This window comes from Humulus lupulus, chromosome X (genome assembly GCF_963169125.1).
Source record: "Humulus lupulus chromosome X, drHumLupu1.1, whole genome shotgun sequence".
NCBI lineage: Eukaryota > Viridiplantae > Streptophyta > Magnoliopsida > Rosales > Cannabaceae > Humulus > Humulus lupulus.
Window position 1 is genome coordinate 192,435,441 of NC_084802.1, and position 23,744 is coordinate 192,459,184.

The 23,744-nt window shown below is 35.9% G+C and overlaps 1 protein-coding gene across 1 annotated transcript; it reads right to left on the reverse strand.

The window, feature by feature from the left end:
• Positions 1–16,331: 16,331 nt before the first annotated feature.
• Positions 16,332–23,483, reverse strand: LOC133806152 (uncharacterized). Its single transcript, XM_062244277.1, has 16 exons — positions 23,243–23,483; positions 22,218–22,429; positions 21,272–21,408; positions 21,077–21,187; positions 20,847–20,948; positions 20,610–20,718; positions 20,334–20,531; positions 19,656–19,824; positions 19,444–19,525; positions 19,266–19,356; positions 18,971–19,067; positions 18,480–18,573; positions 17,741–17,813; positions 17,270–17,443; positions 17,055–17,177; positions 16,332–16,941 (listed from the first exon to the last, which is right to left on the reverse strand). The coding sequence occupies exons 1-16, from the start codon at positions 23,253–23,255 to the stop codon at positions 16,780–16,782; spliced, it is 1,947 nt and encodes a 648-aa protein (XP_062100261.1). The 5' UTR covers positions 23,256–23,483; the 3' UTR covers positions 16,332–16,779.
• Positions 23,484–23,744: the final 261 nt, after the last annotated feature.

A 23,744-nucleotide genomic window follows, 5' to 3' on the forward strand; every position in this document is an offset into this window, starting at 1 on the left:
ATATATATATTAAAATATTTAATTGAAGAACATAAATACAAAAATACAATACAAAGAATAAACTAAAGTCGAGACATGCAAAAAGCGCTTTCCTTAAAGAAGATTTGCCCCCTCTACATGAACAATGCTAGAGGATTCGTGAGCAATCACTTCTCATAATACAGCAGCTATCAAGCAGGACGAAAGCACCACTGTGTTTGTGTTTGCTTAGGCGAACTCAAAACAAACCTTCCCTCTATCACCAGAAAATACTACAAAGACAGGAAAGAGAAAGAGACCAAGACTATTGTGTGTGAAACTCTGTATCTGTGTGCCCTAGAATGAGAGGAGAAGTCTAATTTGATAGGCTTCATGGACAGTTGAAAATGTGTGTGAATCAAGTGCATTAATGACCAAATATCCCACAAATCTAGAATCTTAATTTCTAAAAATCAATCATAATTATTCACACTTATTCTAATAATATCCACCAGTTACCCAAAGTGATTTTCTAAAAATCAATTAGAATTAATCACACAATATTCTAATATCTCAATTTTGACCAAAGTGATTTGCTAAAATCAATCAGAATAAATCACACAATATTCTGATAATCTCATCTTTAATCAAAGTGATTTGCTGAATCTTTACCATTTTAGGCATCAATTTCTCATTCACTCAATATTTCCAACAATCCCCCACATGAACGAAATTGATCAACATTAAACCACATTTCTTATGTAATTAATTAATTATCAATAAAGTAGTAGAAGTCATTTTGTTCAATCAAATTGCGTTGTTTACATGTTTTATTACATGATTAATTATTATTAATACAAACGTTTATAAAATCCCGAACATATGTATAGTTACAATTATAGTGACTCGTTCACATTGGATTAAAATTGTAATTATATGTTCAAAAGAATTTTGTCCTAAGATAAAATCAGTACACTGGATTTTTACTGATTGGGTAATCTACGATAAGATTTACTTACACATTTGGTGTGATGTCATATCCAGGACATTTACCAAGTAGATAGCATCAGATGGATTTTGTTACATTGGATTGGACCGGTATTGATTATTTACAAGATAAGTAAGTATCGTTATTATCTAATCTAATCATATCACAATGTTGACCATAGGTCAATTCAATCTTAATTCTGAGTGATTAATAATCTGCTAATTGTATTATTCAATTCTTTTGATTTGTTCGTTACTAGCTTACCCTACAGACTAGCTCCTACTTACATATTGAAGATTTGGTAGTATAATTGAGTGAGAGTATTTATCATAGATATAAAATCTATACTTTTGTTTAAGAAGTGAAACGATGATTTCCTTATATCTTGGTTCAAGTGTTAAATGATAGAGTACTCATTTCTGTAATTAAATTTTCAAAAATATCATTTACAAGGACCTTTGTGGGAGTTAAGGATAAAATACCAATGAGGGTAAAATGGTAATTTTCACCCGTCTCATTAGTAGATCATCTATAGAGGATTGAATGATGGTTATGGCTATAACAATGGATAACGTATTACATTTGATGTAAAGTGTTCTATGAATTCAAGAGTGCAATTTTGAGTCTATAGTAGAATCACAAGGAATTAATAAAATAGTGAAATTATTTGTTATAAATAAACTCATGGTAACTTATTGAAGCTTGAGTTCATGGAGTCGTGGTCCCCATGTTATCTCTTATCAAAATTAACCTAGTAGTCTTGAATAATAAATTTAATTATTAATTATAAAAATATCATATTGACTAGGTCAATGAAAATAAATAATGTTAACTTATTTATTGATATTTTGTGAGAAAAGAGATAGAAAAAACTTTGAGGTTTTTATTGTAAAGTTTAAAAAAAAAAGAGTATTATAGCTAATTGGGATAATTTTGTTAATATTGATATATTAGTATTAATATTAATAAAATGAATTAAATAAATGTCAAAATTATAATTGGTTAATTTTTGACGAGTATTTAATTAATTATAATTATTAAATAATTAAATTAAAATGAGAAACTAAAGCATATTTTATGTCCTAGGTAAAACCCTATACATATTAGTTATAGAATACATTAGGTCAGATGAATTTGATAAGGTAGATATTCACTACTAATATTCTATACTTAGTCGCCCACTCTCTCTTAGTTTTCTCTCTAGGAATTATCTTCTCATGTGTTGAGACTTGCCCACACAAACACTAGGTTGTTTTAGAGAAAGGCTTGTAAGATTGTGGTCTTGTTTCAGAGCGGTTTGGATTCCTTGCAATACCTAGCATTCAACAAGGACAAAAGGTTATGGAATCCAAAGGGTGTAGTTATTGTTCCGCTACGCAACTTGTAAGTACTCTAATGGTTTTATTATTGTATTTACGTATCTCTGTAATATTCACATGCTTGTATGATTTTATGCTTTCTACTGTGTATATTGCTTTGAATATATATTTATAGGGAGCATGCATACAAACTTATATAAATGAGATCCTACAACAATAAGGTGATAGAGTTCTAGGGTTGATATTTACGTAGGATAGGTGGGTGTTATCCTTTGAACCTTCCCTTGTGAGAATACATTTACTTTACTAAATGATCAGTAGACGCAATGTCTTTGAACTATTCTATCGTTTCTGTAAACGATGATATATCTCACATAGATATCTTCCAGGCATAGTTTCAGCTCTCGTGGTATGTTCATTTTTGGCCTTGAACATCTGCCTGGTTCTGTGAGAGGTTTTAGAGAATTGAGCGCCTACAATTCTCCTTCGAAGTGGCCTCACTTCTCTCTTACATGGGTGACCTCTTATCTATGAGCAATCCCACACTACTCTGCTCGGACTTCCGACGCGTAAAGGTCAATAAAAGCTTAAGCTTAATCTCTTTCCACAACGGGCATCATTGTTTCATCATTGAAATGGGTAGGGGTAATCCCCCACAGTGATCCTAATCGGTCTCCATAACTAGGTTGTCCCATTGAACCTAGATCTTGTGATCTCCAGTCAACTAGGTTGGGTTTCCTTTATATCGACTTTAATTTCCTTTGGGCTTAAGTCTCATTCCTTCTGATGTCTTTTCAACTTGATCTCTGTTTAACTATTTGGTTAGCAGATCCGGAACGTTATCTTTTGACTTCACATAATCAATCGAGATAGCTCTAGTTGAGATCAGTGGTCTAACAGTATTATGTCGTCGACGTATGTGTCTAGACTTGCCATTATACAAAACATTTTGTGCCCTGCCAATTGTTGTTTGGTTATCACAATGTATACATACTGCAGGCACATTTTTAGGCCATTCTGGAATATCCTCCAAGAAATTATACAACCATTATGCTTTTTCACTACATTTATCCAAAGCTACAAACTCATATTCCATCGTGGATCTAGTGATTATAGTTTGTTTTGAGGATTTCCATGAAACACCTGAGCCACCTAGAGTGAACACATATCCATTAGTACACTTCAAGTTTTAGATGTAAGATATACAGCTTGCGTCAGTGTATCCTTCAATAACTTCTGGATCTCTGGTATAGTTCAACCCATAGTTACGAGTATATCGCAAGTACCTAAGTACTCTTGTAATTGTCTTCCAGTGTTCAACACCATAATTACTTGTGAATTAACTTAAAGTACTTATAGTGTAGGCAATATCTGGTCTTGTACAGCTCATCAAGTACATTAGACTGCATATCACTCTAGCATACTTTGCTTGAGAGACATTGTCGCCTTTATTATTGGACAAATGATGGCATATGTCAATTGTTGTTCTAGACACACCAGAATTATTTTTATTGTCAAGAATTGTGTCCACATAGTGTGACTGACTCAAACTAAGTCCAACTGGCGTCCCTATAATTTTTATTCCTAAAATTACATCAACAGTGCCATGTCCTTCATCTCAAACCTTGAGTTCAACATATCTTTGGTAGATTTTACCATTCGTTGGTTGCTTCGGACAATAAGTATATCATCTACATACAAACAAATAATAATATATCCATCATTTGTATTTTTGATATTAACACGTTTGTCATACTCATTGATTTTGAAGCCACTTGTCATCGTGACACTGTCAAATTTTTTATGCCATTGCTTTGGAGCTTGCTTAAGTCGAGCTTGCTTAAGTCCATATAAGGACTTTACCAATTTGCACACTTTCCTTTCTTTTTCTAGAACTACAAAACTATAATGCCCTCCTAATCCACGATCGTTACACTGTGTACTTAAAATTGTGTCAAACCTGCTGATCAAGTCATTTGGCTTAAAGCGTGTAACTAAGGTTAATGATAAGGGTTAGGGTTAAAAAATTTGGTCAAAGAACCATTGACTTTTATTGCAAAAGTATTATATAACATGGGATCCCAAAATATTACAACTCAACTATTAAAAAGGATGGATACATAACAAAAGTTACATCAGCCGGCCTAAGCGGTAAAACAGGGCTATAACCCTAGTTCTTCTGAGATAACCCCGGCCGTGATGATCGAGCAGCCGCCCGCATATGTACACGTTACCATCGAAGCTCTCCAACTTATGGCTGGTTAAGCTTCCCCTTTCCCTTACCTGCACCACAAAGCACCCGTGAGCCGAGACTCATCAAGAAAGCAGAACGTACAACAGCAAAGAATATAACTTTAAAATAACCATTCAATGGTAATCAATAACATTAATTCATAGCTAGTATCATATACGCTCAATCACTAGATCACTAGATCAACTTGGGGCCGCTGCCCTACTCGGTTGGCCTTTAATCTAATTCACGGGCCTATGCCCTAGCTACGCGACCATAGAGTCACCTGGGGCTTCACCCTTAGCTCTATCTCACTAGCCATAGAGCTAGCCCAACCCCTGTGGTTCACCTTCGACCTTAGAGTCGATCAACGTAATAGTACGTTGCTGGTTTAGGCCAATGCCTTTCGACCAGCGCACAACGCGCTATTGTCGTCCTTGACTTATAAGTCAAGCCCTGATCAAGGATTACATACCTTACTTATAAGAAACAGATGTGGATAGGCACATCCAAAAATTAAGCACATATTCATGTTAATCATATAATCTCATTAAATAACCATTTCCACAATGCTAAACATATTCACATAACGAGGCCACATGCCGTAACCATAGAATTCATGTAACGAATATACGCACTTAAGCATTTATCGTCAAGCATTTAGAACAATAGCCTAATAAAACCAACTCTGGGGCCTAAGCCCTAATCAGATTAATATATAACAAACGGGCCAAGCCTTAATCACATACAACATGTTCCGGGTGCAGTTTTCTTACCTTAAGTCCAAGCAAGCGCAAACAAGAACGACCATCAAGCACGATCCCGGTTCTAAGCCCTTAGCGATAGCCTAAGTCACAACCATAAAATAGGATTCTATCAATATCGAGCGATCAAAGGCTTTCGGACCAAGTCCTAATCTCTGGGGCCTCGGGTTCCACCAAACCGGGCAGTGGAAACAATCCCGAGCCTCTAAGGTTGAGTTCCCATGCTCAAAATCTTCTTCGGGTCCAAAAACACCCTAAGAGCCGCGGCCCCATGCCCCTATGCCGCGAGCCGCCTCCAACCAGAGGCTCAGCCTCCCCAACCACCAGACACGCGCCGCGACCCAGCCATGGTGGTTCCGCGGCCCGCCCTTGCAGAAGAGCCCACCTTGGCTCCCAATGGTTCTAGAGGGTCGCATCACACCAAGATTAGAGCCGCGGCCTGACCCCTTCGAACCCAGAAAAAACCTTCATTTCAGTAGCCAAATCCCATCCAATTTAAACCAAAATCATCCCAACAATACAATTAAATCAATACAACAGCTCTAATATGCTCCCAGCAATAAAACCCAACAGAAAACTAGTCCCAAAACTCATTAAACCACCAATAAAATCTTTGAACTTTAAGAGCTCAAGAACACATAAAACCAGCCATGAAAACTCAGAATTTAATGCCCAGAAATCAAAATTCAATGCTCACCTTAATTATTGTTTGAATCCACAAGTTGTGACAGATAAATCCCCAAGTCCTAAGCTTCAATTCTTGTGTCTTCTAGTTAAAATCCCCTTGATTTCCAATGGTTTAGCTTGAGAGAGTATTGAGAAAAGAAAAGATTGAGCTGAGAGAAAGGGAGGGGGTCAGTTTAGGCAGCTTCCAATTGTTTCCCTTATTTTTGTCTTATTTAACTTAAGTCACTTAAGTTAATCCCAAGACTCGGGGTACCAAAAACGTCCCCGAGGGAAAAATGGTAAACTTCCTCAATATTCCCTCCTAAACACTCTAACTCCAAATATATCCAAATATTTATCTAATACTCAAAATACCTCTTGACTCGTCCCGAGTCGGGTATCGGGTCCTGTTGTGACTTTCCTGCTAACTTGCTCCCTAGGATTGCCTCGTGCCGAATAATCCAAGTAAACCCACATAATAATGTGGTCTCTCACATATATCACATATATGCACACAAATACACATTTATGCCCGCAACAGGCCAAATTACCAAAGTCGCCCTTCTAATAAGAAGCGGGCCCACATGCATATTTAATACCCCTAAATATGCACATCTAATCATATTATCACGTAATTTACATAATTACAATTAACATAGCAATTAAACACATATTTTCACATATTGCCATCCCGGCCCCCTAATCAAGGCCCTAAGCCTTATTAGATAATTTTGGGACGTTACAGAAATCCTCGGGTTGTTCCATGTAGATCTATTCCTCAAGATCTCCATTTAGAAAGACAGTTTTTACATCCATTTGGAGGACTTCAAGATTTCGCACTGCAGCAATTACCAAAATCATACTTATGGAATTTATTCTCGTCACAAGAGAATAAGTCTCAAAGTAGTCATGGCCTTCTTGTTGTTTGTAACCTTTTATTACAAGTCTAGCCTTATACTTATCAATTGTTCCATTTGTTTTCATTTTTCGTTTGAAATTTCACTTAGACTCTAGAGGTTTACATCCAGGAGGAAGGTCAACTAGTTCCCAAGTGTGATTTTGCATGATGGAATCAATTTTGCTTCTTATGGCTTCCTTCCATAAAGGATCCTTAGTAGAGCTCACAACTTATTTATATGTTTGAGGTTTTGCCTCTACCATATAAGTTAGAAAATCTGGTCCAAAAGAATTTTCTATCCTTGCCCTTTTGCTTTGTCTTGGCTCTACTTGGACCTCTTCACTCTCTTCTTTTATAGGGTGTCTTTTGTTCTTTATTTTTGGGAATCTTATTTAAAAGATAGTTAGCCGACAAAATGCCTTCACCTGACATGTTCTGTGGCAATCCAGAACTTATTAACATAGCATTCATCAAGTCCTTTAGAGTGTGATTTTTTCATTTTTCCACTCCATTGGATTGAGGAGAATAAGGTGGTGTGACCTCGTGAATAATTTCGTGTTGTGCATAGAATTCACCAAAAGGTTGTACGTATTCACCACCACAGTCACTTCTTATCATCTTAATTTTCTTATTAATTGATTTTCAACATCTTGCTTATAGAGACTAAATTTCTCTATAACTTCATCCTTTCTTTTTAGAAAGTATACATTACAATACTTTGTACTATCATCAATGAAAGTAATAAAGTACTTGTTACCCCCTCTTGTTTGAGCAAACTTTAAATCACGAATTTCATTGTGAATTAAATCGATGGGTTCAGTGTTTCTTTCAATTGTTTGGAATGATGACCTGGTTATTTTTTCCTCTACACAAGTTTCACACTTATGTTTGGAATCAATATTAAATGTGGATATGTGATTCAAGTTAATTAGTCTAAGCAAAGTATCATAATTAACATCACCTAGTCTACCATGCCATAAATTTGAAGACTCAAGCAAGTAAACGGAAGAAGTAGTAGCATTATTATTATTAATAGTCTTTGACTTAACATGCATTACATTCATCTTCCACATTTCCTCTTTTACATAAATTTCCCAACAGGAACACCAACTTTAGTCAGTACAATTTTCTGGGACTCAAAAACCATCTTGAATCCATGTACGCTCAGCAGCATTCCAGAGATCAGATTCCTGCGAATGTCAGGCACATACAACACATTCTGTAGCTTGACACTCTTTCCAGAAGTCATCTTCAAGTACACAGTACCTTGCCCCTTTATCTCAGAGGTTGTCGAGTTGCCCATGTAGAGCTTCTCCCCATTTTCCATCAAAGTAAGGTTGGAGAAGGAAAACTTGTTCATACAGACATGATGAGTAGCTCAAGTATCGAGCCACCATTCCTTTGGATTAGCATCCACCAGGTTTATTATAGAGACCACAACACATAGGTCTAGGTCAACGACCTTTTGAACCATGACTTCCACAACATTTGCCTCATTGCTTTTCTTTTTTGGCAGTCTGCAATCCGATGATTTATATCTCGCCTTGTTGCAATTAAAACACTTCCCTTGCAATTTCGGCTTCTTTGAAACTTCACCTTTTGGTTCTAGTTTGGACCCTAGCTGTAATGCCCCAAATTTCCTAATAAGGTTTAGGACCTTGATTAGGAGGTCGGGAGGACCATAATTGATTTATTATAGTATTTAATGATTATATGCATATTTACGTGAATTATATTATTATATGATAGTAAATTCATGCATATGGGAGAATTTATTATTGTGAGGGTATTTTGGTAATTTGGCATGTTGATGGCATATTTGTAAATTGGGTGCATAATGTAATTTGTGAATGAGATTTTATTATTATGGAGATATATTCGAGCTATTCGACATGAGACGGTCATATATAATGGATTAGCGGTTTTGTCATAACGGGGTCAATTTCGGGGTAATAGAAATGTTATTTGGTAATGGATTGGGAGTATTTGAGATCAGGATGGAATTCTGGAAGTTTTGACTATAGTATCCCCGGGGGTGTTTTCGGGACCCCGAGCACTAAGTTTTATTTGAGGTTACTTAAGCTTGAAGTAGCTTGTCAGATAAGAACGTACGTTAGAAACCTCTCGTTCTCTCTCAAAGACGGTCCGTTTTACCGTTTGAGCGTTTTCAAAGATATCTTGAGTTCTAGGAGTCGGAATCAAGCGTGGGTCGAGGCATAGCGATCCTAGGAAAGAATAGAAGCTTCTTAGCCGAAGGATTTGACGGAAAACAACCCAATCAAAGGTAATTGAAGTTTAAGTTTTGAGTTATTTCGAGTTTCTAAGCTTTGAATTGATCTTGTGAATCGTTGAGTTTTCGGTTTGTTTGAACCTTGGGTTTTGAGGGTTTTGAGGTATTGGGAAGCTTGGGAACTTTTTTTTGATGATTGGGGAATGTTTAGGTGTGTTTTTGGGGACTTTGAAGTGTTGAAAACACATTGGAGAATGGTTCTGGGTTGGGCGCCGCGGCCCTGTTCTTGGGCGCCGCGGCCCTAGCTGGAGTTAGCAGGTGGCATTTTTGTTTCGCTGGGCGCCGCGGCCCTTGTGTGGGGCGCCGCGGCGCTTGCCTCTGGAAATTCTGGGGGCCGCGGCCCAAGGTTCTAGGGCCGCAGCCCTTGCCCTGTTTCCACCCCGTTTGCTCGTTTTGACCTCAGGAACTTAGCTATGGGCCTCGGGAGTGTCCCTACTAATTGGATTAGTTTGGATTGATCTCTTGGAGGCTAGATATTGGGTTGAAAACCTTTGGTTATCATGTTATTGATGGTGTTCCATATTTGGTTATGATTAGGTGACCGCTAAGGGCTTAAAGGTTGATCGTTCTCAAGGGTCGTTCTTATATTGATTCTAGCTCGGATCTGAGGTAAGAAAACTGCACCCTGTGTATACATGACATGCATGGCTATTATGATGCATGTTGGTTGATTACTGAGTATGACGTCCATGGTTATTATTGATGCATGTCGGTTGATTATTATGTATGACATGCATGGCTATTCCTGATGCATGTTGGTTGACTACTAAACGTGACATGCATGGCTGTTATTGGTGCATGTTGGATTGTTGAATATATTGCATATGATAGATAAGAAACATGTGATTAGGACATGCTTTGTATACTGGGTGTGATATCGTTCAGAGCTTGAGCCTTTGTGTTAATGCATAGTCCTAATTGTACTAATATCTGTTAAGTAAGCATGCTGAATACCTTGTTTATGGATATTGGACATGTGATATATGTTTGGTGGCATGGCTTACCTGTGTATGGCACTGACTTATTAGTCAGAATCGACAATGGTGTCAGATCCGTCTGTGAAGCTGTGACTTATTAGTTAAGTTCACCACGGGCTAAGCACTGGTCGTGTTTTACCGACCTAAGGGTCAGAGGTGGCAGTGCGTTGTGAACGCCAGGCCAAATAAAGATTAGATCTAATCGAGGTCGGCATTGAATGACTCATATGGGGTATTAGTGCTGGACCAACCGGAAGGTCAATGAGAACTATAAGCGCTTGCCTGGTCTACGACCAGATGACTATAGCCAAGGTATATGACCCCGGTGACTGTTTGTCACATGGCTAAGGGACGTTGTCCATAGTTTCGACTCTAGAGTCGTGAGGAAGGTTATGTTGGTGATTAATCACCTTGCACCTGTCCTAAACGAACCTAAGAAAGAATCACTTATCAGTTGAGCCCTGGTGACCCTATCGTCACATGGCTAGAGGGAGCGATGCTCATTATTGTGACTTTTGGCTATTGTCACCTACCTGTATGGACCGTTGGTTCTGAATGGTTACTTTGGTTATTGTTGATATTATATCATGATGTATTATGTTTTCTTGCTGGGCTTCGGCTCACGGGTGCTACGTGGTGCAGGTAAAGGCAAAAGGAAGCTGGACCATCCTTGAGTTGGAGAGCTTAGGTGATGACGTGTACATATGCAGCTGCTCGTCCGCCACGACCGAGGTTTAAAGTGGAACTAGGGTTGAACCCTGTTTTTCCGCTTAGAACGGCCTGTTGTAAATATTTTCTGTAATAGACTCTGAAATTATATTTTTGGGATCCCAATGTATATGTTAAACGTTCTAGTGAAACGTTACATCTTAACCAAAGTTTTTAATCCCTAAACCGCTAATCATACTTAGTTCACGATTTTGGCCAAATGACTCGATTAGCGAGTTTAGCACTGTTTACAAGGCACACCGTAACTGTCCCAGGAGTTGGGGCGTTACATTAGCTTGGGCTTAGGCTTCTTCCTCTTGGAGCCTTTGTCATGCTCCACCATATTAGCCTTGCTAGCATTGGGATTTGAGGATCGCTTCTCAGCACTTTTGTCATCCACTTCAATGCGAAGTATGCGAATGAGATCTTCAACACTCATTTCCTTTCGCTTGTGCTTTAGATAAGTTTTGAAGTCGAGTCATGCAGAGGGTAACTTCTCTATAATAGCAGCTACTTAGAAAGAATCACTCAAGACCATCCCTTCAGCATGTATTCCATGGATAATCAACTGAAGATCTTGCACTTGGCTTATCACATTTTTGGAATCCACCATCTTGAAGTTCAAGAATTGGCTAACCAAGAATTTCTTGGCTCCAACATCTTCAACTTTGTATTTGTGGTCCAAGGAGTCCCATAATTCTTTAGTCGTTTTCTTCACACTATACACACTATATAGTGAGTCAGACAAGCCATTCAAAGTATAATTCCTACAAAGGAGTTCAGCATGCTTCCATGCCTCAATTGCATGTTGAGTTTGCACATCTACTTCATCCTCTCCGACAGTGAGAGGATCCTCTTTCAAGAATCTCGCAAAACTCAATGTTGTTAAGTAGAATAACATTTTTGCTGCCAGGTCTTAAAATTCACACCAGTGAATTTTTTCTGGTTTCTCATTATGGTTCATAGGAACCGTTGGAACCGAAACTTGCATAGGTTGGTCCCTTGAGGACTGGTTCTTTGTGGTCGAAGCTAGAGTTCGGGGAGATCCACCGGTGCTTTCAGTAGGAATAACATCCACGTGTTTCAGCCATATTTGAATGGTGAAAAATTACACTTTTAGCAATTATATTTTAAGATCAAAATTTGAAAACTAGCAATTACATCATACTTGAATGGTGAGTATACACATGTGATAAGCAGTGAAGAAAACATTAACAATAAGGCATTTAAATACATATATAATTTTTTATGTATATATATATTTAAAAGTAATTTTAACTTTATAAATAATTTAAATATATAAAACCCACTTTAAAAGTAAACAGAGATGTTAGTATATATATGTATACATATTTATGCATAAATATATGTATACATATACATTTACGAAATATGAATAACTTAATTAAACAATTTCACCGATTGAAATATATTAAACAATTTTTTTTTCTAAATAACTTCAATACAAAACATAAGGAAATTGATAGATAAATAAATAATTATATATGAATATCTCTTAATTATGATCCAATTATATATGAAACATATATATTGAGCATAAAACTTAATATGAGAACGATAAGATAAACGAAGCCTGTAAAGAAAATTTTATGCACAATACCATATATATGAATCTATATAATTTTTCATGAATATATATATATATATTTATATATATAGTAGAATATGAAGGAAAAAAATAGGTACAAAAAAATAATAAGATTTGGATCAGTACATATATAAGTACAAAGTTACTGGCACCAATTAAATATAAAAACAAAGAAAACCCAAATTGGTTTCCGCCCTTCAACTTGTTTGTCTTCTCCGAAGGAGTTGAAATCTGCTTAAGATTGTTAGAAATAATATAGTGGAGAAGAACAAAATATATGTATTAATATATTTAATTGAAGAACAGAAATACAAAAATACAATACAAAGAACAAACTAAAGCCGAGGCACGCAAAACATGCTTTCCTTAAAGCAGACTTTCCCCCTCTACCTGAACAGTGCTAGAGGATTTGTGAGCAACCACTTCCCAAGATACAACAACTATCAAGCAGGGCGAAAACACCACTGTGTCTGCTTAGGCTAACTCGAAACAAACATTCCATTTATCACCAGAAAATACTACAAAAACAGAAGAGAGAAATAGACCAAGACTATTGTGTGTGATACTCTGTATCTGTGTGTCCTAGAATGAAAGGAGAAGCCTTCTTTTATAAGCTTCATGGAGAGTTGAAAATGTGTGTGAATCAAGTGCATTAATGCCCAAATTTCTCACAAATCTGGAATCTTAATTTATGAAAATCAATAAGAATTAATCACACTTATTTTGGTAATATCATTAGTTACCCCCAAAGTAATTTTTTAAAAATCAATTAGAATTAATCACACAATATTCTGATATCTCAATTTTGACAAAAGTGATTTGCTAAAATCAATCAGAAGAAATCACACAATATTCTAATAATTTCATATCTAATGAAAGTGATTTGTTGAATCATTACCATTTTAGGCATTGATTTTTCACGCACTCAATTTTTCCAACAAATGGAACAATTTTCTTTTAAAAAATTACAATTTAATGATTTTTATATTTATACTTGTTTTTATATTGAATTAAGAATTGTGATTAATTTTTAATTTTTTTAAAAAAATCCATATTTTTAATTTAGAGTGCTGAATATATTTTAATTTTATTTAAATAATAAATTATAAAGGTGAAACAAATTTAAAAAATATATATAATTATTGGACAATTCTTCTATAGGGGCTTCACTTTAAGCTCTACCGGTAGGGTTTTCAGTGTTTCTCGACCCGTGAACAATTTTCAGTGTTATTTTTCACGCATATAAAAAAAAATTAGTCACGCGTGCAACAACATGTTTGAACCTAGTTTTCGGTATTGTAAACTATTCAAAATATTCTGAAAATTTGCAGGATGCTCTAAATAGCTACAATATACACGGTCATAAAAAAAATCACGCTAAAAACTGTTCACGGGTTGTAAACACCGAGAGCCTCACCGGTAGGGCTTAAAGTGAAGCTCCTATAGGAGAATTCCCCTGTAATTATTTACCAATGGGTAATTTTGTACTAAAAAAATTAAAAGTTGTGTGAAAAAAAAAATTAAGATTTTTTTTAAAGGGTATATACTCATTTGTTACTCTGTGTTTTATCGAAATATAAACTTAGTACCCTATGTATTCAATAATGCTCATCTATTGTCATGTAATTTGAAATCGTACATATTAGGTACCTTGGAGCCAAATTTTATCAATATGGTCAAACTGTCCTCAGTTATATGTAATCAAGTAATTAAATTTGAATTTGAAACTCATATAATTGATTAAATTTTTTGTTATATTAATAAGTTTTATTGAACAAATTTTGGTCCAGGATACAAAATATGTACGATTTCAAATTACATGATACCAGATAAACATTATTGTAAATATATAGTACTAAGTTTGTATCTCGATAAAATAGAATAGTAAATAAATATTTACTCTTTGTTTAACTAGAAGTGGGGATGATTATGGAGAGAAAAAAAAGTGCATGTAGAAACATTCTACAATTTATTATGGCTAACAAATTATAATGCATATTATTACTATTTTTATACACCAGTTGTTTCTCCAATAAGAAATTTGAGACGTGGATTTGGATCGGAGTATATTTTACTTTTTGTGAAAGAGGGTGTGAGATAATGGGGTGGATAAGATTTTTGTTTCTTGTAGAGAAATTGAGACCCCAAAAATACACCCTCAGTCATAAAACTCGTTAAAACGCCTATGACACAATTGGCCACTTGAAATGATTGATTCAAAGCTTTAAAAAAAGCAAACTAGAAAGCTATGGCTTGTAGATGTTATCCTACCTAGTTCGAATTTGAAGCAATTATCAAGTGGCAAACTTTTTTTATATAGATGGAAAGATTGGAGGCCCTCTTTTTCATGTCACTTTCATAGTCATTAGTGACCAATTTTGGAGACTTGCTACAACAAAAAAAAGCTTTGTGAAAAATATTATACAGCTGGAGGGTTACGAGGCATCACAAATGTCAAAAAGGAAAGTAGAGACCAGGCCCAGAAGTAATCATGGCCAATTTGATTATCTCTTAGTTGCTTTTCTGCCCCCTTTCTGATTCCAATATGATGCAAAAGTCCACATTGAATCTCGAGTAGTATAGGCCCCCTAAGCTTTGGCCCTCCTCTCTAAACTCCAACCTTTTCTTTTTACCCCGTTTAATTCTCTTCCTCTTTTCGCGATTATGGTATTTGTGTAGACTGTGGGGTCAGATACGGCCTGTAAAAATGCATGAGTCAATGGCTACTTATTCTTTTTGAAGTGGGAAAAAGGTAGGGGTTGGATTTGAGAAAGTGGGGCAAATGCCTTTTACACCTTTCATTAATCATCATATTTTTCTAATATTTATGAGGAAAAAAAGCATTTTCTCAAAAGGATATTAATCGAATGGTGGATTTGATTTACAACGAGCCATAAGAGAACAAGAAGTAATGGAAAGAATAAAGATCAAGGAAGATGGCGTTGTGCTTACTAATAAGGTCCACAACATATACCAAATGGCAAAAGGGATGATGATAATGAACATTAACTGCTAAAGCTATTGTGTAAATGTACACATGTGGTGGAAAAAGCATGTAACAGAAATGAAGAACCATCGGTAGACACTGATGCCCAAGATATACTCTTCTTGAACCTGTATTCCCGTAGCCTTTTCTGATTTGATTATTCTTTTTCAGAGTTTCTTTTGACTGGTGCAGTCAAAGCTTCTCTGGCGTCGTAGTCCTGACCTGCAATATAAGAGCCAAAAGATTTTTCTAACTCTCACCGGAAATCCCAACAAAGTGACAGCTATTCAGAATTTAAGCATCGGAACTCTGGTCTGGTCACCACTCACCAGCAGAGCTGATGCATTATGTGATCATCTTATTGGTTTTGTTCTGTTCGTTCCCCAAGAGTGAAGCTCAAACTTAATTACTCATTCCAATAGAGCCAGGCTTAAGCTTTACCTTAGTTAAAGCCATAAACTAACGGATAGTTCTACAGTGCTGCACCAGTACTCTCTTTTCTAGGAGTCCACCAGAAAAATTATTCTGCAAATAAAATCAAGCTAATTATTATGATACTTCGCCATCGATTCTCAATTTGATTAAATTCACTTTTTATCAAAAGCATTGGACGGTGATTATGATTGCATTAAGTTTAGGAAAACACTTGTTATCTATTTTTTTATTTTTGAAAGGGACTGCTGCAATTGTTTATCTCCTTTATAATTATATTTTATCTTTTATAAATATTGAAAGGACAAGAAACCTCTCAAACGTTTTCAGCCTTTATGTTTTACCCAAATATTTAAGAGAGCCAATATTAGTATGGGAAATAAATATTCAATAAGAGACGGTACAATTCTTATCAAACTCTGAATCAACAGCTAAAAGAGGAGGTATTGTTGCACCCTTTTTCAAGGAGTGCACTGTAGAACTATCCCAAGTGAAGCAGTTTAACGTGGAGCTAAAAACTAGTAAAGGTTTTTCCAATAAAAACTAGTAAAGGAATTGACCAAGAACACTGTTTTTACAGATTTACATTAGCCTTGGTGATAAATCAAATAAAATATAACAAGTTTTCCAGCTATACCACTTTTTCAAGCAACATACCATTTTTAGAAGAACAAAGACTTAATTTTGTGAAAGGGGATACAAAAGAAGGAATAAAACAAAACAAAAACCACGACAAAGGAAAAATCACAACAAGATCTACAAGTTGAAATCTAATTGGATGCCGGATTGGCACATCTGCACATGTTGAAGATCTCCCTCCCTTGCCACGATGTTTTTGATTGGCAAGGCTTGGGAATGGCCTTCATGCAGAACAATTTGGGACCTGAACCCAACTAAGCTTCTCCAGCAGAGAAGAGAATGGGTGTTTGATCATTTCTACCAGCAATCTCTATTTCAAGATCGACATGCATTGAAAATCTCACCCCGCATCACTTCGATGGGCATGTGCTCATGTGTGTAACGTTCAGGGCCCAGGTACACACCCGTCTTCTCAAGGAGAGCTAACCCTTCATCTCTACCATACCTCGAAGAAAAGAGTCTCAAGTACTCAATGTCCTATAAACCATTCAATGGAAAGCTTGATCACAAACTTAAACGTAGATTAGCAGCAAAGTTTAACATCTATACACCATCCAAAGACGCTAAATTCATAATTCAGTATGGCTGACCTGCAGACCACTAAGAATGCGCTCAAGTCTTAGTGAAGCAACTGGTACATGTGACGATGAGAAAACCTCACCAGGGTAGAACAGAACTCCATCTCCAGGGGGAAGGCCGCGCCTAAATCTTATCTGTTATATGAAGTATTTAACAAGTTTATATAATTATATAAATATATATATATTCAATGTTATATGGAACAATATAAAATGCCACGAATTACCTCTTCACTGGGAACTGTTGCCTTCTCGTAGCAGTTTGCACCCCAGTACAAGAATCCGGTCCCTCCTTCTTTCCATACACGCCACATAACAGCACGGTGCTGTGTACCTCGCATTCCAAGGTGCCAATTGGGATGAGGATCAGATGGTCCCATGCACACATAAGTCCACCATTCCTGTGGGAACAAGTTCACTTCGCTTCAGTAACATACACATGCAGTATAGCAAGAGATGGTATACATAGATAATTATTTTGGTAAAAAAATATAAGACCATGCGGATAAAAAAGAACATTAACCAAATATGCCTGGTAAAGATGATGGATGCCATCTAAGTGCGAAGATCACTTTCAACAGTCATATTTTTGTAGCAACAGTAAAAATATTTGCAAAGTAAAACCTTTACACTAGAAAGATTTCTTGAAGAAATTAGATTTTAGAGTCGAGATCAAAGCCAGGGCTCAGTTATATTACCTCACCATCTTCCGGCTGTAACTCAGAAATAATATCTTTGACTAAATCCTCTCGATTTCCAAGCACCCATTCGCTGAAAATAGGAAACCACAATTTTAAGTTATCTGTCATCCAAAAGTTGAAACATCAGATTATTCAATTATTTGGCAGACATAATAAAATAATTCCATGATTTATTATACTATGATTGAAACATCAATCCCTGCCACCCCCTAAATAAACAAACAAACAAAAGGTGCACCCTTGCTGTCTTCTGAGCATTTTAGTGTCAGCTGGTATTCACTTCAAATAATGATCTAGAAGAGACAGAGCCCACCTTTATATCACAAATCTAAATCATGCAAATATTGAACTGTGTGGTTGACCTTGGTACATATGCCAGTCAAAGAACCAAATTAGATGTGAAAAATTTAAGCTAATAAGAAAGATGGAATGGAAGTAAAAATCCATTCACTACCATTACACAATAATAAACCTGTTGATATTGCATTGTCAAATGTGCCCAAATCTAACAAAGAAAAGAACCACTTTAAAATTTGAAAATAGTTTCACTTGACAAGAGCCTAGAATATATAAAGTGGCACAGATAAGAAACAGAATGCACCCCTAAGATGGAGTTGCCATAGTCTGGATAATCAGGTAATAAACTAATCCGTGGAAGATTTCTACTCAAGTTGGCAAGTCATTTTCACATTTCATCCATCAACTAGTGTTCTCCAGAATCAATTGACTGCAATACCTTGTGCAATAGATTTGAGTATGAGGGCGCAGGAATTTTGGGACTTTTACAAAAGCCTCAAAAGCAGTAGGTGCAAGAGGTGCGTCACTTGGCCCTACATAAAAGAAAAAACAATAACAGTATGTCTTAATAACTAGAACTGAATCCAAGATAACAGCTGAAAGGAGTTTTGAAGATACCAAAATTTACAGCTATATAATAAACTAGTACTCATTCTAAAATTAAATAAATATTTACAACCAACAAAAGAAGGATGCCACACTAGCACCTTAAACCTCTTCACAGTAATTGAGAATCAAGTAAAGTACAATAAGTTCAATAAGAATCCAATCTAGACATTTTACAATTACAATTTTCCATGGAATAAAAGATGTACAGGACATCCAAGCATTTCAAAATTCCAAAGTTGGAAATGACCAAAAAAAAAAACACTAATTAACATGGCATGTACATAATAAATGTAAAAGGCAAAAAAAAAAAAAAATCGCTACCACTGTAGTAAGTAGTCAAGACACGAGCATCTGGAGCATAAGCATGAATCTCAGAGGCCAAGTTCCGCAAAGAGTCGTATTGTTCCATATTGAGTGGCTGCCATGAATTATGGAAGAAACATTAGTCATTGTAATAATACTGCCATTCTGCCGGAGTTCACTGGTATACAAAAATTATAATTCAACTAATGAAAATGCTTATACCAAGAAGTATTGGCATCTTACGACATCATTTTCAACTAAGGTAAACAAACAAAAAATTTCTATCTATATTGCTTTGCAGCACTGTTCATACCTCATCCCACAAATAGAAATATGCTTTCTTCCAGTGAGCCTTTGTCCTCAGTATCTCAATTTGTTTCTGCAAGGATTCTTTTGATGCATCACTGTAACATCACCAAGAGGGTTAATAGCCAACTCAGTTTTCACCACAGAAGAGCTGCATAAGTGAATCTGGAGAACTGACTGCATACCCAGAGATGACTCGACTATACGGTACAGCATATGCAGCCAATCGTGGCTCTGAAAAATATTCATCTGATTTTGGATGATCCGCTACAATACCCATGGAAAAAGGAAAGAAAAAAAAAAGACAGCAAAATTGTGTTCATAAACAACTGTGTACAATACTGCATAGCCATAGTTATGGCGCCAAAGATAAATTTTTGGTCAGCCCACAAGTTACCTGGCCAAGGGGAAGTGTAAGTCAAAACACGCATGCTATCCCCCCATCTGCAAAAATATGGGCTGATTCTAAACTGAAGAAGCCACTTGAAATGCTGCTCCAATGCCTCATACCACTCTTTGCTCCCATGAGCAACACCAAAACGATCCTCGATAACAGTATCAGAAATCTATGATACAGTTAAAGACACAAAACACTATAACCAACTTTCTAAAACGGGTCAACCGCCAGCTTAATAAGACTCTAATAGCAACATACCCTCGGACTAATAGTTTGAACTAAATTCAGTTGACAATCAAAATTGAAATGGAGGTATATGGTATCCAATGATTCATCACTAATCATGATAGCAACCTGCTTGTATGATGTTACTGATTTGAACATAATTATTTCACTTGGCAAAGCTTATCAGAAAATACTTCAATTCCCATAGTAACATTATTTTTCCCTGTTAAGAGATTCTCATCCTTGTCAGTTAATTATACAAAGTCTATGATTCACATTGAGATTCTTTTTCCTTGAACCAAAAAAACAAAAAACAAAAAAAGTATATGCAATGCGCTTATGAACTCAGCTAGTATGAAACTAAGCAATAGTTCAGTACTTAAAACAATATCACCAGAAAACTTAAACCAGATGTATCAGTGATAAAGAAAAGTTCAATATACTTGAGGATACACCAAATACAGCAGGGAGCGAAGGAGTGGTAGGAAGAACAAAGTCCCAAACTGTCAAATTTATCTTCACACGTAATGAAAGGTTTGAAATGTCATCTTCATCCATCAAATCAACTGGCCCATTATCTGAAAATTCAGAAAATAATGGAGACAGAAGAACTCTTCGTAAAGATGTACTTGCAGATTTCACTCTTTCTACCTAAAAGAACAAATAATCATATGAACAAACCTTCAAATGAAAGAAATAATCCTAATTAAAAGACAATAAGAAACACACCACTTCATCTGCTGATCTGTCATCAACTGGCTCCATTATTTCAAGACAGCTTTGAAGTTCCTTGTAAAGTTTGTATTTATTAGCTTTGCTGAAGCATTGAGCTGAAGATCTGCAATGAACCAGAATGGAGATAATGATAATTTCCAGTTAGACAGAATTGTTGCATATTTATAGACTAGGAGCCATGATCAATCTCTAAGGTCTTGAACCAAATGAATTGAATGGTAATATACTCACTCGGTATCAGGTTTTGCAGCAGTGATAATGATATCCCCCTCATACTGACCTGGGGGTTGCGCACTAGGAACATCTATAGAAACCCAGACAGCAGCGGTCTCTCTGCAGGTTGCTCATGGGAAAGAAATGCAAAGGGACAAAAGAAAAATTAGCTTACCTCCTTAGTCCCCATACAACAGTAAGTTACATTTACACCACTAAAAAAAATAACAGAGTTCATGTGCTTTTACCCTGGTAATAAGTTTATTTGACTAACTGGAAGATTGAGAGGAACGAGAGCATCTGGGATACCCAATATTGGCACTACACGCCGCAACGTTAATGACTGTCCAACAACTAATCTGCACAGTTGCCAACATCAGCAGATCCTTAATTGATAGAGTAGTTAATAAACCTTAAAGAACTATACAATTTAAGGAACTAACCTATCACCAGATGCAGAGCACAAGTCACTACACTGGATCAGCACAGTGCCTGCACCTCCAGAACCAACCCAAGAAACTTTCGGACGAAGAGCAATCTGAACACTTTCTCTCTCATTTCTAGCAGCCAGAAGATTTATCTACAAAAGAGCTAAATTCAGATCCAGATCACCAAGGTAACCCAAAACAGAAGAAAAGCAATAGTAAAAGGAAAAAAAAAAGTAACAAACTTAATTAGTCATCAAGTAATCACCACCATTGTAGTCTCTTACATTGTATAACAGAAGAGAAATGCAAATTAAGGCAAAGATCAAATGGAAAAAAAATACTCTTTTATTCAATTACTGAGTGTACACCTTAAATAGAAGAATTCCATTCCTCCACCCCCACTAACCAAAAAAAAGACAAAAATTTAGGCTCCCCATAATCATTTCTATGTCATGAGATTTAAAGTCCTTCGACTTTGCTCTTTCTCATTCCCTAACCACCTCCCACTTTGAGACACAAAGATTTGATTACTCCTTTGTATTCAGCATCAAAAATATCAGATGACATGGTTTAAACAAATTCAAAAATAGCAAAAATGGTCATTGCGGTACATAATTCCATTCTCATACACACATTTTTAATATCAGTCTACGACTGTGACAAGCATTTTCTTTCTAGAATCATAACACGTTAACAAATAAAGTTTTCAAAGTCCCTATTGAAACATGAATTTATAAATTTATACCCATCTTATGCTGCAAGGTTTTAACCCCACCCCCCGGGGAACTAATCGGACACCTTTAATCTCTAAACAGTACAACAATTCAATTTAAAAGATCCTACAGATTCATTATTTAATCATCACAAGAGTGAATAACTATCTCTAAAATATAAATTAAAAAAAGAAAATAAACACTTTAAGACTTGAACAGAAATTTTATTATAATTAGAGGGTGCTTACAGGCTCCAAATGTCTAGGCATTTCTTGCGGTCCAACATTTGTTGTGTTTGGCATGCACCACACATGTACTAAATCTGTGGTTGGAACCTCTGAGGGGTCTATTGATCCCTTGAGTGGACTTAAATTACGTAAATCACCATCATTCCATCCATATGCTGTCCCTCCTCCTGATACACCTTCAACTGGTGGCACAAGGATGTCCTGAGGATTCCCTATATGTATCATCATTAAACGGAAAATCAGGAAGGAAAAAAAACATATAAGGTGATGAAATTGCAAGTAATTTGACAGACACTGCAAAGCTGTAAAAGGTAAATCAGAAAGAGAAAAAATGGAAATAAATCTTTTGATTCAATTGTGGACTTATAAAACTCATTTAAATCCCTAGAAAGATCAAGTAATCAAACTAATTTAACTACTGAAGGAGAGCTTCCCTATGATTCTCGACTTCTTTTTCTCTTTCTTCTCTTACTTTTTATCAAAATAAAAATTTAAATTACAAAATATATTAAAAGACAAACAGTGTAAGATAATCGACCAAGTTTCAGTTCTCGAAGTCGAAGAATTGCGTGAATCTAGAACAAGATAAACAATAATCCACCACCGCCATATCTAATATAGTTAGTTTAGATTTAAGTCCCATGCCACACACTATTCAATTGTCAAATGCATAACAGTCCCTAAAATGTTTCTTCAAAAGTAAGTTAAGCACTTTCATTGATCATCAATCAAAAAAGGAAAACTAGAACACGCCAACTATAGCTAGTAGCTACATATAACGGAAACTAAAACTGCGTATAGTTACAGAGAGATTCCAGGGAAATAAAAGAAAGCTGTGAATCTCGTAACGAAGACTGAAATTATTCGCTGTGAGACTCCAACACTACTTTCTTCTCATTTAAATTCTTCGACAGATTTTTCGGGCAACCAAACAGATAACTATTGAAGAAATTTTCACGGAAGCTAGTAATTCGCTAATAATATGCAAAATCAAAGGCAAATGAATAGAAAAAGCTTAGACTAACCTGAGTTCTCCATTTAGGTTTAGGTCAGAGATTGAAATGTGACCTTGATCAAGGAAATGGCGATATTCTTCTCCGAGAGCGTTTGGGATTCAAGGTAACGGAGCAAAAAGTGAGAGTTGAGAAAGATGATCGGCTTTTGCAGGGTGAGAATAGAAAAATGAAAAAGATGTTTAGTCGGTTATTTATATGAACAGTAAAAGTGACATACGTACTCCCATCCCATGTTGCTTTCTCCACTCACCTCACCGCTGTGTTTTTTTTTTTTTACAGGAAAATAGCTAAAAAACTCCTTCTATCTTTTAAAATGGTAAAAACTTCCTCTTAATTTGAATTGATTTACTTTAAATATGAATGGTATAGTGAACAAATACTTACAATGTTACTCTTTTCTATCCAATGTTCTTCTAGGAGGCATTGTAGAATGACCCCATAAATTAGGATGAACATAATCAATAATTCATTTTAGGGTGTGTTTAGAAAGTCGTTTTATAATTTGAATTGG